This window comes from Neofelis nebulosa, chromosome 4 (assembly GCF_028018385.1).
Source record: "Neofelis nebulosa isolate mNeoNeb1 chromosome 4, mNeoNeb1.pri, whole genome shotgun sequence".
NCBI classification, from domain to species: Eukaryota; Metazoa; Chordata; class Mammalia; order Carnivora; family Felidae; genus Neofelis; species Neofelis nebulosa.
In genome coordinates this window covers 55,678,597-55,694,081 of record NC_080785.1, presented here as the reverse complement: position 1 = coordinate 55,694,081, position 15,485 = coordinate 55,678,597, and the positions used below count along the sequence as shown (strand labels likewise).

General features: G+C 41.3%; 1 protein-coding gene across 1 annotated transcript in view; it reads left to right on the top strand.

Annotated features, from left to right (window-relative positions):
* Positions 1 to 15,485, top strand: part of DNAH11 (dynein axonemal heavy chain 11) — a 367,119-nt gene that overhangs the window by 48,146 nt on the left and 303,488 nt on the right. The window contains exons 9-11 of the mRNA XM_058724852.1: positions 8,168 to 8,284; positions 14,676 to 14,813; positions 15,123 to 15,247. Coding sequence (XP_058580835.1) covers positions 8,168 to 8,284; positions 14,676 to 14,813; positions 15,123 to 15,247 — 380 coding nt within the window. The remainder of the gene's footprint in view (positions 1 to 8,167; positions 8,285 to 14,675; positions 14,814 to 15,122; positions 15,248 to 15,485) is intronic.

Here is a 15,485-nt window from a genome sequence, read left to right as displayed (position 1 = left end):
TGGGAAGGGCTGGCCCCTGGTGTGCCCAGCTGAGAGGCCTGGCTATAGCTGCTACAGGCTGGCTGGTGGGTAGGATTAGCTCCTGGCATAGCTGGCTGAGAGATCAGGGTAAGCTTGTGTGGGCATGCCCCCTCCACCCCCAGGAGCCTCTTTGGAGGGGGCGTGCGGTGCCAGTCCCGGCCAGGACTGCCAGGTGTGTCGGGGACGGGAGCCACTTGGCAGGGTGGGTCTGCAGGGGAATTCTGGGGTCAACAGTGAGTGCTAGCAGTACAGATGGAGAGTGTCAGAACGAGCTCTGGCAAGCATCCAGCCAGCTAGATTGAAGGAGGGCAAGAAAAATGGCACCCACCAGCACTTTCTTTCTCTGGGAAGGCTCTTGTAGATCCCTTCCCCTTCAGCACACATCTTAAAATTAAGTCAGTAGATTTCCTTCACTTATAACCCAGGTGGCTTGACCAACTGCTGCTCTGTGCTAGGCCTTGGGCATAGTGGTACAGTGTGCTGGTCCTTTAAGAACAGTCTCAGTTTCCTGTAATCCTCTGCCTTTCCTGGAGTGCAGCCCTTCTCAAAGCCAAGTGTTGTAGGAGCAGGTCTTTAGGTACAGATCCCCATGGCCTGGGGTGCTTAATGTGTGGCTTGATAACATTCCTCAGGGAGGACCTTCACACCTGTGACATCCCTCCCACTTGGGGGTCCCTCTCCTGGGGGTTTGGTGCTCAACTGCATCTCTGCCCCCTCTTCCCTTCTCAATGTGTCTTCTTCTTTGTCTTTAGCTGTGGATGATCTCTTCTGCTAATCTTTAGATCATTTTCCAAAGGACTTACATTAAATGTGTGTCATGGGAGGAAGTGAGCTCAGGTTACTCTTACTCTGCCATCGTCTTAGAACTCATCTCAAGGTAGCCTTGATGTCCTTTGTGATTTCTTCCTTGACTCATTGGTTGTGGGAGGTAAGATTTAAAAAAAAATTTTTTCTTAATATTTATTTTGGAGAAAGAGCAGGAGTAGGTGAGAGGCAGAGAGCAAGGGAGACATGCAGGATGTGAAGCGGGCTCCATGCTCTGAGCTGTCAGCACAGAGCCTGACACAGATCTTGAACTCACAAACTGTGAGATCATGACCTGAATCGAGGTCAGACACTTAACCTACTGAGCTACCCAGGCGCCCCTGGAGGGTAAGATTTCATACTTTAACTGGTGAAAGACGATGACATTAGACAGTGATAACTGATGGACACATAATGTAATAATTTATAAATATATCTAGATATAAAATCTAGAACAATACAGAGAGTTACATTTGAAACACTATATTTACATCAAATGTAATTCTAAAAAAATTCAAATAATTAGAGCTGAAGACAGTAAGAAATGGAGGAAAACAACTGAAAAGAAACAAAAAAAAAATTGACAGTTAAGCCTTAATGTAGCAATAATTACCTTAAATGTAAATGATCTAAATACACCAATACAAAGAGCTTGCCAGAGTGTACTCAAAAATATGACCCTACTGTATGCTTTATTTCAGAAATTTGCTTCAAATATAATCAAATTTGTAGATTAAAATTATATTGTAGATTTGTAGACCCTTGATAAAAGGGTCAGTCCACCAAGAAGACATAGCAATCCTAAATGTGTATGCGCCAGAAAAGCCAGCAGCAAAATATATGGTTGAAAACTGATAGAACCGAAAAGAAAGAGACAAATTCACATTCCAAGTTGGAGACCTCATTGGCCCCTTCTGAGAAATTGAAAGAACAAGTGAATCAGAAATGAGCGAGGATGTGGAAGAACTCACTAACATCAACCAGGAGGATCTAATCTAAGTTTATAAGACACTCCACGCAACAAAAGCAGAATTCACTTTCTTTTTAAGTGCTCAGGAAACCTATACCAGGATATGCCATATCTAGACCATAAGACAACCTTAACAAATGTACGAGATTGAAATTGTACAGAATATGTTCTTTGTTGACAATGGCATCAAAAAGAAATCAATAATGTAAACATAACAGGAAATTTTCTTTTTTTTAAAATTTTTTTAAAGTTTTATTTATTTTTGAGAGACAGAGAGAGTGAGTGGGGGAGGGGCAGAGAGAGGGAGAGAGAGAGAATCCCAAGCAGGCTCTGTGCTGTCAGCACGGAGCCTGATGCGGGGCTCGAACTCACACACTGTGAGATCATGACCTGAGCCGAAACCAAGAGTCAGACTCTTAACTGGCTGAGCCACCCAGGCGCCCCTTACAGGAAAATTTCAACATGGGAAACTGAGAAGCACACCTTTAAATATTCCATGAATCAAAGAACAGTGTCAAGGGAAATAAAATATAGAGAACTTAATGAAACTGAAAATGGAACCTATCAAAATTTGTGGGAACAGCCAAAGCAGTTCTGAGAGAGACAGTGATAGCACTCAGAATGTATAGATTAAAAAAGTCTCAAAACAGTAGTCAAGGTTTTCACTTTAAGAGCCTAGAGGAAAAAAACAAACAAACAAAAAACCTAGAAAAAAGAGCAAAGTAGATACAAAGCAACTAGAAAGAAGGAAACAGTAAAGAGAACGGATCTATGAAATTTAAAAAATAGAGAAAAATCAATGAAACTAAGAGTTAATTCTTTGAAAAGACAAAGTGAAAAAGCAAATTACCAGTATCAGGGATAAAATGGGCTACCACTACATTCTCTGCAGACATCAAAAGAATAATAGGGAATATTGCAACAAAAAACAACCTCTGCACACATCAATTTGACACCCGGAAGAAATGGACCGATTCCTCAAATACCAGAACTATCACAGCTCATCCAATGAGAAATAGATAAATTAAAATTTTTATTTTTTAAATTTACATCCAAATGAGTTAGCATATAGTGCAACAATGATTTCAGGAATAGATTCCTTAATGCCCCTTGCCCAGTTAGCCCATCCGCCCTCCCACAACCCTCTAGTCACCCTCTTTTCTCCATATTTAAGAGTTTCTTATGTTTTTTCCCCCCTCCCTGTTTTTATATTATGTTTGCTTCCCTTCCCTTATGTTCATCTGTTCTGTGTCTTAAAGTCCTCATATGAGTGAAGTCATATGACATTTGTTTTTCTCTGACTAATTTCACTCAGCATAATACCCTCCAGTTCCATCCACATAGTTGCAAATGGCAAGATTTCATTCTTTTTGATTGCCGAGTAATACTCCATTGTATATATATACCACATCTTCTTTATCCATTCATCCATCGATGGACATCGATGGGCTCTTTCCATACTTTGGCTATTGTTGATAGTGCTGCTATAAACATGGGGGTGCATGTGTTCTTTTGAAACAGCACACCTGTATCCCTTGAATAAATACCTAGTGCAATTGCTGGGTCGTAGGGTAGTTCTATTTTTAATTTTTTGAAGAACCTCCATAGTGTTCTCCAGAGTGGCTGCACCAGCTTGCATTCCCACCAGCAATGCAAAAAAGATCCTCTTTCTCCACATCCTCGCCAACATCTTTCGTTGCCTGAGTTGTTAATGTGAGCCATTCTGACAGGTGTAAGGTGGTATCTCATTGTGGTTTTGATTTGTATTTCCCTGATGAGTGATGTTGAGCTTTTTTTTATGTGTCGGCCATCTGGACGTCTTCTTTGGAGAAGTGTCTATTCCTGTCTTTTGCCCATTTCTTCACTGGATTATTTGTTTTTTGGGTGCTGAATTTGATAAGTTCTTTCTAGATTTTGGATACTAAGCCTTTATGTGATATGTCATTTGCAAATATCTTCTCCCATTCAATCGGCTGCCTTTTCGTTTTGCTGATTGTTTCCTTCACTTTGCAGAAGCTTCTTATTTTGATGAGGTCCCAGTAGTTCATTTTTTCTTTTGTTTCCCTTGTCCCCAGAGACCTGTTGAGTAAGAAGTTGCTGCAGCCATGATCAGAGAGGTTTTTGCCTGCTTTCTTCTCGAGGGTTTTGATGGTTTCCTGTCTTACATTTAGGACTTTCATCCATTTTCAGTTTTTTTTTGTGTATGGTGTAAGAAAGTGGTCCAGGTTCATTCTTCTGCATGTTGCTGTCCAGTTTTCCCAGCACCACTTTCTGAGGAGACTGTCTTTATTCCATTGGATATTCTTTCCTGCTTTGCCAAAGATGAGTTGGCCATATGTTTGTGGGTCCATTTCTGGGCTCTCTATTCTGTTCTATCGATCTGAGTGTCTGTTTTTGTGCCATTAAATTTTTTTTTTAATGTTTATTTTTGAGAGCGAGTGTGCGAGTGGGAGAAGGGCAGAGAAGGGAGGGCAGAGGATGAGAAATGGGCTCTGTACTGACAGCAGGGAGCCTGATGTGGGATTCTAACTCAAGAACCACAAGATCATGACCTGAGCTGAAGTTGGATGCTTAAGCACCTGGGCCACCCAGGCGCCCCAGAAACAAATTTTAAAGTGAGATACATTTGACGTATAACATTGATTAATTAGTTTTAGTTGTGCAACATGAGTTTGACATGAGCATAGATTGAGAAACTATGATCACAGTAGGTTTAGTTAACATCCATCACCACATGTGGTTGACATTTTTTCCCCTGTGATGAATAGAAAATTTGAATAATATAACTACTAAGAAAATTGGATTTGCGATTTAAAAACCTCCCAAAAGGGGGGTTCCTGGGTGGCTCAGTTGGTTAAGTGTCCAACTCTTGGTTTTGGCTCAGCTCATGATCTTAGAGTTTCTTGAGTTTGAGCCCCATATCAGACTCTGCGCTGGTAATGCAGAGCCTGCTTGAGATTCTCTCCCTCACTGTCTGCTCCTCTCTCCCTCTGTCTCTGTCTGAAAATACATAAATAAACTTAAAAAAAAAACAAAACAAACAAAAAAAAAACTTCCCCAAAGGAAATATCCAGGCCCGGACTGTTTAACTGGAGAATTCTTCAGTTATTTCCAAATATTTAGGAATTAATATTAGTTCTACACAGTTTCTTACAGAAATACGAGAGGAGGGAACACTTCCTAATTTGTTTTATGAAGCTAGTAGTTATTATCCTGATTACCAGACCAGAGCAGATAATAAAAAAAAAAAAAAAAAAAAGGAAAAGTACAAACTATTTTCCCTCATAAATCTAGAGCTAAAAATCCTTAGCAAAGTATTAGTAAGCAGAATTTGGCAACACAGAAGAAGGACCTATACCATGTGCAAGTGAGGTTTATTTTAGGGATGCAAAGCTGGTTTAATATTTGAAAGTCCACATATTAACAGTTTTAAAGAAGACAAGAATGATTATATTGAATGATGCATGAAAATCATTTTACCAAATTCAGTGTCCTTTTCTGATGAAAACTCTGAGAATAGAAACAGAGTAACCTCTTGAATCTGCATAAAGAACATGTTCCAAAAGCCTGTCACACATTATACGTAATGGTTAAGGGTCTTTCTAAATCCCAAACACGTAGCATATGTTCAACTGCCCACTCAACATCTGAGCTGAAATATTTGATAGACATCTCAATATAAACTTGCAAAACTGAACCTCTCCTTTACCTGTACTCCAACCTACTCTTCCTTGTCTCCATCTCATTAGATGGCACATGTGATGCACAGCTTTGGAGTCATTCACGGTCTTGCTCTTTTACCCATGATAAACAGCAGGTTCTGCCAGACATACCCTGAGATTATACCCACATCTCATCTCTGACCTGAATTACTGCCTTTGCCCCGAAACTGCTTAGCCCCTGTCTTGGCTCCATTAGGGTCTATTTTTCACTCAGTAGCACGAGTGCCTTTTAGGAGTTAAGTCAAATCAGGGCATTTCTCTAGCTAAAACTTCAGTAATTTCTCATGTCACTAATAAGGGCAATTTTGCAGTTGCCAAGGTGGAAAAAAAAAGTTTATAATGATCCTTGAGTAATTCCAGCATATTGTTAATGCTTTAATAAGTATTTATTGAGAAACACATGTGTGCCAAGAACCCCATTAAGTATGGGGACTGTGACTCTGACTACTAAACCTGTTCATTATACTCCCAGAGTTTTGACTCCAGGGGAGAATACAGGTAGGCAATAATCCAGTGGGCTCAGTGCTAGGATTTGAAAAATACAGAGCGCTAGGAGAATGTTTGTGAAGGGCCCCTTTACCAAAGGAAGTGAGAGGAAACTGAGAAAGTACCTGAAAGATAAATAGAACTGAAAAATAAATACACATTAGGCAGGTGAAGAGTGGGTAAAAAGGAAGGGATTAGTGGAAAATTGAATCCTTCAGAGAGAGAGGATGGGTATGACCAGGCAGGTGGGGCTGGTTCCTAGTGTGAAAGGGGGTCCAGATCACATAGGGTTTTATAGAGTGTGGTAAGTAAGACTTTTGAGACTTTATCTTAAAAAATAAGGATTATGAATTGGAGGATTATGAATAGTGACATCATAATATTTCTTTTTTTAGGAAGCTTATTTAGACGGCACTTTGAGGAATTATTCATAGAGACAATAACAGAGGCAAAGAAAGTGTTTAGCAGAAATCCAGCTGAATGGTAGTGGTGATCTGGACCAGAGTGATGCCTGGAGAGAGGGAGCATAGTCGGCGTAGTCACGAGGTGGTTAAGAGAAGAGATTGATAGCACTTGACCAAGAGAGAAGGGGGCAAAGGAGGTGGCCAAAATTTCTGTGTTTTCTGTGTTTTAGACATTCGGGTGTCTAAAAAGAGCTGCTTTTTAGAGAAAATTATGAATTCAGATTTGTGCAAGATGACTTTGAATTATCTGTGAGACTTTCATGGGGAGAGGTGCCATTGACCTTCTGAATTTGGGTTGAATGAGTAAAACCGTTTAGGAGAGAGAGAGAGAGATAGTTGGGATCGAGATTCGCATTTTCCCCTTCTTGAGCTATTAACTACTAACTGTTTAACACTTGAGCATCTGAAATTTTAGGCTTCTTGTTGTTGTACTGAGAAGAGGGATAAGTTAGGCTTGTTGAGACTTGTTGGGAAGTTGTGTTTACTTTTAAAAGTCATTGATCTTGAATGAAGAGACTATCTCTTGTTCAGACCTAGAGACTTCCTCTAGATACTAAATATAACTGTGATATATGACACACAGAGCCCTAGAACGTTGCCATTGCACTCTGTTGTCAGGGTGTGTTAAAGGGTCAGCAAAGGGGGTGTTCCTTCGTAGAAACCTACAAACGTTGTGATTGGAATGTGGGCTCTGGAGTCAGGTTGCCAGGATTTACGCTCTGGTTCTGCTGTGACTATGGGCAGGTTATTTAACTTCCCTGAGTTTGTTTTGTCCCGTATAAGGCGGAAACAATATCACCTACATCTTGTGGTGTTTGTGCAAGTTGAGTTAATATTGGAAAGCATTCAGAACAGAAAACTGAATGTTAGCCATCAGTATTACTGCTGTTATTAATAGATGAGGCTTTGTTTATAGAGGTAACAGAGGACCCCGTGATGTTAAATGGGTGGTACACGGTCTAGGGGCAGCATGACTGGAAAGCCCAAAGTGTTAGTGAATTTCTGGAACTTCTTCGGTGAAGACCTTGAATTGCTGTGCCATGCAGATGATAGTTATTCTTTCACGATTTCATTCTTTCTAATCACGGGAGTGGGTGGTTATTATTAGGAGGAAACTGGGGGTTGTTAACTGCATATTAACACACAGGGAAAATGGAAGAGCATTGTGTTTCATCCGTATCACTAATGATGCTTTCTTACAGACCTGTGATTTTTGTTCTCGCCTGAAGAAATAGTGTTTCTGGGTAGGTTTTCTGCTCCATGAGAAACCATCCTCTTTAAACTTATAGGTATACTGAAATTACAATGAAGATGGGTTCCTTTTTATTTTCGGAAAAGCTTTGCTTTATCACTGATTAAAAAAAAAATGGATTGGGAGGAGGACAACAGACCGTGGGTCCAAATGCTGATGTCGAGGTCTGCGCTAGTGAAAAGGCCAGTGGAAACGCAGGCTGGCAGTGCTAAATGCTCAGTGTTCCCATAAGGCTCCCGTTTTGAACAGTTCGATAAGTTCTTTCTTGTTCTTCCCTGGAATCCTGCTATGAAACATTAGAGAGATGGGGAGAAGGAGGAGGGGAGAGAAGGGGAGGGGGGAAGGGTGTCACAGGGAGGGAGAGGGAGGGAGGCAGGTCATGCTTCGGTGATCGCTATTTTCACTGTTGGATACTTTCTCATAAACTATTTGCCTTTGAATTTTACAGGAATTTGAAAGTGATTATGTTGTGTTTAAGTCCAAAACTTTGGAATTTGACCGAAGGCTTGGGACAATTCTTTGTGAAGGTTTCTTTAACTGCAGTGGTTTAGAAGCTGCATTCAAGGTTAGTTCTGAAGAAGCTATCATTAAAAAATATTTTCCTAGTGAATACATTCCTTTCGGATCCAGGTAAACTATTAACCAGTCACATGCTGTTTGCATTCGCCTCCCTGAATTAAATTTTACGTACTGCTCTGATGAATGATGTGCACTCTGGACAAGGTCATTGTCAGGACTTTGGGGCATTGATCTTTTTTCAGATGCAGTGTTGTAGCTCTTGTTACCTTTAGAGTGAGGTTGGCATGGCCAATGAAATTCTGATTGAAAATTAAGCCTCCATGAGAAGTGGGAAATACCTCTTAATCTAAGATTTTTTTCTTTACCGTTGTTTACATGTGTTGGGTTTACCTGGCCACTTCATTACTCTGAAACAAATAGGATTTTGGGTACTATGTTTCATGAGATATAAGACATCATAGGTTTTCAAACACACCATTATTTTGTGTATACAGAAAGGAAAGTGGTGCCAAAAAATTATGGTTCCATCGATTATGTACCATAGTCCACTTTCAGATGTTAAGATGCAAAAAAATGTTGGACAGAGAACTGACGAAATGCAGTGTGCTATGTATGTATTCTGAGTTACATACAAGAAATACATCGTCGCAGACCTCCCAAAAGGACAGCTTATGAGATGAGGAAGAGGGACATATATGAAACTTGCTTGTCAAAGAAAAGAACCGTAAGTGACATGTAAATTCAGATGGCATCCCACAAGAGGAACTGAGCCTTCTGTTTCAGGAGAAATATGCCCAGGGAATCTTGGGCACAATTCATTGAAAATGGCAGTGCAAAACAAGAGAATGGACACAGACTTCATGTAAGATACTGTCCGATTTTGACCTTCAGATTCACATGATCAGTCAGTTGGTGGTGAAGGTGGAATTGTCTTGGCCTGGGAAAGCATTTTAACATGGAGAATTGACAAGGATCAAGTAGTTGTGCATTTTGTAAGAGCTGGGAGATGAAATGGAGAGGCTGTTGCCCAAAATATATAGCCTGTTATTGTAGAATTAAGCTGCCTGTGATCCCATCTCTCAGAAATTACTATTTCATACCACCACTGCTTTTTATTTGGCTAGAAATGCATACATGTATCTCTTTGACAAAAGTGACATCATAGGCTGGCCCTCGGCAAACTTTTTCACTTAGCAATCAGTCATAAATATTTTCTTTTATAGCAGAATTCAATACTGTTTTTGTAATGGGTACCCAGTAATGTATCATTCTCTCTGTTACTGGAGCTACTTTGTTTTTCATGCTTTTATAAATAACTAGAGGAAAGAATGTAGATGGTTCTCTTTACAGAGACTCCTACCTGTTGTTGTTGTTGTTGTTGTTGTTGTTGTTGTTGTTGTTGTTGTTAAAGCCTTTTTTTTAATGTTGGGGTGCCTGGGTGGCTCAGTCAGTTAAGTGTCCGACTTTGGCTCGGGTCATGATCTCACAGTTAGTGAGTTCAAGCCCCATGTCTGGCTCTGTGCTGAGAGCGCAGAACCTGTTTGATATTCTCTCTCTCCCTCTTGGTCTGCCCCTTCCCTGCTCCTTCCTGCTTTCTCTCAAAAATAAATAAATAAACACAGAAAAAAAACCTAAAATGGGGCATCTGGGTGGCTCAGTTGGTGTGACTTCAACTCAGGTCATGATCTCACAGTTTGGGAGTTCTAGCCCCACGTCGGGCTCTGCGCTGGCCTCTCGGAGTCTGGAGCCCGCTTGGCATCCTGTGCCTCCCCCTCTCTCTCCCCCTGACTTGTGCATGTGTTCCCTTTCTGTCAAAAGTAAATACATAAACATTTTAAAAATAGTGTTTGTTTATTTTTGAGAGAGAAAGAGAGTGCGACTGGGGAAAGGGCAGAGAGAGAGAGAGGCACAGAGGATCTGAAGTGGGCTCTGGCCCGACAGAGAGCCTCATGCAGGGCTTGGACTCGCAAACCGTAAGATCAGGACCCGAGCCAAAGTTAGATGCTTAACCACCTGAGTCACCCAGGTGCCCCTGCTACCTCTTCTAATTCAAGTCTCTCTTCTTCTCTTAGCACGAACGGTTGATACGGATTCTCTTCTAGTGTGTGCCACTTCTCTTTTTCTAAACAACTTTGTCTTTTTGTCATGTATTTTTTTCTTTAACTTTCCCCATATTTGTACCTTGTCTGTGGAAACGTATAACGTGAGCTCCTGCCTGGTAGCTCTGCAGGGGTGGGACATCATCTTAGGTTTTTTGTTATATTTAGATCCCTTCCTTCAGTGTCTTATGAAGCGAACACTTCATAACTGCTTGGGGTTGGGTAGCCTGGTCGTCAGAGTAACGGAATGACACCCTGCTGAGGGTGACTGCAGGGAGAAAAGTGGCAGAGGACAAAACTTACAGGATTGCGTATTGAGGAAAAAACGATCTCTGCCACCGGTGCAGGATGATAAACTGTGACCGTTGGCTGTTGGGTCCCAGGGAATAAATATTTGCAGACGCTTTTCCCAAGACCGTGATTCATGCCTGCCCTTGGCAAAGACGTGACCAGGAAGGGCACTGGGCCCAAACACTGTTCTCCTCTAATGTGAAACTGTAGTTCAAAGCCTCCAAGTGTCGACACTCAATAAAAAACAAAACAAAGCCAAACGCGAAGGGATGTTTCTCTGAAATGTAGTGTGTCTGCGTGAAGGTAGACTGAAGTGTGTGAGTGAAAGTGTCTAGAGGAGTCCTCAGACAGTGAAAGTGGAGGCGATGAAAGTGTGACGTGTGCAATGGTTCAGGTGGCAAGAGATGAAAAAAATTGTGGAAAGAGGAAAAGCTAGGAAAAAAAATAAATAGCTAGTACTTGAATGGTGGCAGCAGCCTTAGGAAAAGCCATGTTACGTAGTGAAAGTGGGAATTAGAAGAAAATTACAGCCGATCTTACAGATCTCAAATGGGGTATTTAGGAGACGAAACAGGTAGTGGGAGTCCATGTTTAATCGTTTGAGGTTGATAGGAAGGGAAGTGTTTTTTCTACTCTTTACAGAATAGCTCTCAGTGCCATCATGACAAGGAAGCAAGTGACCACAGTTCTCATCCCAGAGGGCAATTTTTAGCTACTTGGTCATGTGCACCTGCCTAAAGGGTTAAGACTTTTCTTCTTACCATTTCCTGGCTCTCCAGCCTCCCCATAGCCTCTGTGTATTTTCTCTGTTACACTTGGAGTCACGTCTCACTAAACATATCAGGTAGACAAGATGAGATGCGGTCAGGAAGCTTCTGGTATTTCACTTGTGGTCAGTACAGTAAGTGTTTGAAAGAGCATGTTGGGAAATCAGTCCATTTCCCTGCTGTCGGAGGATTGCTCTTCTTTGTTCAATCTCAGTCAGTGTTGGCTTCTGAATGTTAATACAAAATCCAAAGTCAACAAAATAGTGGTTGCAAGGAGAACGTTTATTTGCATTTTGCTAGGTAGCCGCTAATCAAGCAGGTTTAAAAATGTTTAGCGGTTTCTATAGTGTTGTAATTGATATTACCAGAGGAAAAAAAGCCTAATGTCTCTAAACTGACCTCTAAGATACAGTTAAATCTACTTTTTACTTCATACAATTTTTTGTTGTTGTTGTTGCTGTTTTTCCCCCAGTGAATGTGGTTAATGTAAATATTCAGAAAATGTTAACAGGAAAGCTGTTTTTAAAGAACAGGTTTTTCCCCCCCATTATTTTGCTTTAATTCCAGTGTAATTAACATACAGTGTTAAATTAGTTTCAGGTGTACAATACAGTGATTCAACATTTCCGTACATTACATTACTTCAGCTCCATTGGTTAAGCATCCGGTTTTTGATTTCGCTCAGGTCATGATCTCCTGGTTGTGAGAGTGAGCCCTGAGTCGGGCTCTGCACTGGGCAGGAGCCTGCTTGAGATTCTCCCTCTCTGTCTGCCCCTCTCCCACTCAGGCTTGCTCACACCCTTTCTCTCTCAAACAAACAAAGAAAACAATTAAAAACCCCAATCCTGTACATTACTTAATGTTCATCCTATGTGTTCTCTTAACACCCCTCACCTGTTTCATCCATCATCCATCCCACATCCCCTCTGCTAACCACCAGTTCTCTGTTTTTGAGTCTTCTTCTCTTGTCTTTTTTTCTTCGTTAAATTTCACATACATGATATCATAGCTTATTTGTCTTCTGAGTGATTTCTCTCACTTAGCATTATGCCCTCTAGATCCATCTATGCTATTACAAGTGGCAAGATTTTATTCTTTTTTTATGGCTCATATTCTGTTGTACATATACCACGTCTTTTCTACCCATTCATTTATTGATAGACACTTGGGTTGCTTCCATATTTTGCTTTTGTAAATAATGCTACAGTAACATAGCGGTGTATATATCTTTTCAAATTAGTGTTTTGTATTTGGGTAAATACCCAGTAGTGCAATTACTGGATCATATGGTAATTCTATTTTTAATTTTGTGAGGAACCTCCATACTGTTTTCCACAGTGGCTGCACCAGTTTGTATTCCCACCAACGGTGCATCAGCATTGCTTTTTTTTTTTTTTTTTCCCCACATCCTCACCAACAGTTGTTGTTTAAAGAAAACAAAAATAGTTTTTTAAATGTTTTGTTTATTTTTGAGACAGAGACAGAGCATGAGTGAGGGAGGAGCAGAGAGAGAGGGAGACACAGAATCTGAACCAGGCTCCAGGCTCTGAGCTGTGAGCACAGAGCCCGATGCGGGGCTCGAGCTCACCCACTGTGAGATCATGACCTGAGCCAAAGTTGGGCGCTTACCCACTGAGCCACCCAGACGCCCGTAAAGAAAATAAATTTTGAGGGACACCTTAAGAAGGCATAGACGTTGGTGTATGGTTTTCTGCCATCTTGATGGTGTTTACTGACTTTGAGGAGGTATCTTCTTTTAAAGAAATATCTATATAACAGGTCTAGTAACTGACATTTGATGAAACCCACACAGGGTAAGCAAGTAACAAAATAATTTTAAATGACCCCTTGGTTGTTTAGGGCCCGCACCGGGAAGCCCCGGCCCTGGTGCCAGACTGCCCAGTGTCCAACAGCAGCCCTGCCACTAGCTGTGAGAATTTGGGGAAATGATTCCCTCTCCACGACTCAGTTTTCTTATCTGAAAGATGTGACAACAGCATTGTAAGGCCCTTAAAATACAGTACGTGGCACCTCGCAAGCATTATTTAAACACATCTTATGTGACAGTGTGCATTTTAATTACATCGTTTTGCTTGCAAGGAAAGCTGTCTGACGCCGGCACACAGGAGGATCCACGTGGGGCAGAAGACAAGGCAGGAGGCTAGTGGAGATCCAAGGTCAGGCTCCTCAGATAGCTAAGCCTTGTGGAAACTGGTGGTGAAAGTTCATTTGGATTTGGGTGAGGAGCATGGACTGAGCGAGGAGAGCTGAAGGACCTTTACTGTCCTGCTTGCCGGTGATGTGATCCTGTTCCAGTCCACTTCTTTTTCTTCTGTCTCCGTATTTATTGGTTTCCTCCCCTTGCTGATAGTTTTTGTTCACTCCTAATTTTGCCACGGTGACTTCAATCTGCTGTGCCCCAATTCTTTTCCGGAGGAGGAGAGAATGTGATGAGTTCAAGGCATTAGTTTGAGGTAGGACATTCCTGTCAAAGGAGATAGCTGCTTGCGGGATAGTTGCCCTTGGAGCAGGTCACCACTACGGCCCGAGGCCACCGCGTCGGGGGTCGCTGGGTGGTGTGGCAGGCAACATGGCTGCCATGCGCAGGACAATCACAGTAACTGGTACATTCGGTATAATTTATTATGACTATTATTATCATGAAGTGTATTTATTTTGACAGAAACAGAAACAGCTTGAGTGGGGAGGAGACAGAATCCCCAGCAGGCTCAGCACTGCCAGCTCAGCACGATTAGGGCCATGAACTCACAAAACTGTGAGATCATGATCTGAGCTGAAATAAGAGTTGGACGCATAACCAGCTGAGCTACCCAGGTGCCCCTGGCATAATTACTAAAGGTGTGACCTGGAGGGCCACCATATGGATATTCTTATATTGAAAGAGCCTATGTGTAGGAGGGGAGAACAAATAAAGAGGGCACACATTTTACTTCTGTTTTTCATATCTGCACAGTCTCTTCTAAAACATTTCCTGGTGCCCAGCAGGCGGAAGTAGTGTGATCTGCGAGCAGAGACTGCTGATAGGCAGTAGTTAATTTCTGACTCCTCTCATCTTCTGCTGAGGCAGGGAAATTGCTTTACATTTAGTATTTGCTTTATTGGACAAATGTTTTCAGTTTGGAGGTACTTTAGGATTCTCTTAGGGTTCTAGAATTTTGTTTTATCTCTAGTCATATCGGAGGTTTAACGGGGGGGAAATAATGGAGTATTTGTATTAAAAACCCACAGTTCTTAACCTTGTAACTTTGATTTTTCACAGCTTTTGACCGTATTTGGGAATTTTCTAGAGAAACCGGTTGTCATGGAAATCTTCAGCCCACATTATAGCACACTAGTGCTCATGTTTGACGCGGAGTTGGATATGTGTAAGCAGTTGTATAATGAACACGTGAAGCAGGTAAGTAGGGGGTGAAGTTGAGCACATCCACAGCATCATTTTTGTGGGTAATGGCCATCAGTTGGGACTTGATTTAATGATACCTAAAGAGTAGATGTGGGCCCTAAGCCTTTTATGCCTTTATTTAATTGGTTTCTTTATGCAGATGAACTTGGCTTAGGACCATAACCCTACTATTCAAGTTCTTAACACATACATTTTGTGTATTTGTACTGTAAAACTACCAAAATGACCAATTGCTTACAAGGTTGGAATGCACTCTGATTACATATTTCCTTTCTTCCTCTTCACCAAAATATCAATTTGCAGATTGAACGTGGAAATGTAGTTCTCCACAGGAATATGCCTTTTACCTCAGGCAACATCAAATGGGCTAAAGAGGTCCTTGAACGACTTCAAACATTTTGGTCCAATTTTGCATCTCTCCGGTATTTGTAAGTTATTAGGCTTATTTCATGGTAAAACCATCCTAATGAGACAAGCAATTTTTATGGAGGTCAGCGAGCTGTTCATTTTAGCACTTACAGAGTCTTTGCCCTTATTATTTAACTCTTACTTGGCTCAATTCATTGAGAAGGATTCATCCTCATGATTTTAAAATACATTCAATGGGGCTCTTAAAACTTCATCTCTTTAGGTCCATACATAATTTCTTTTCACTTTTCGTTTTCA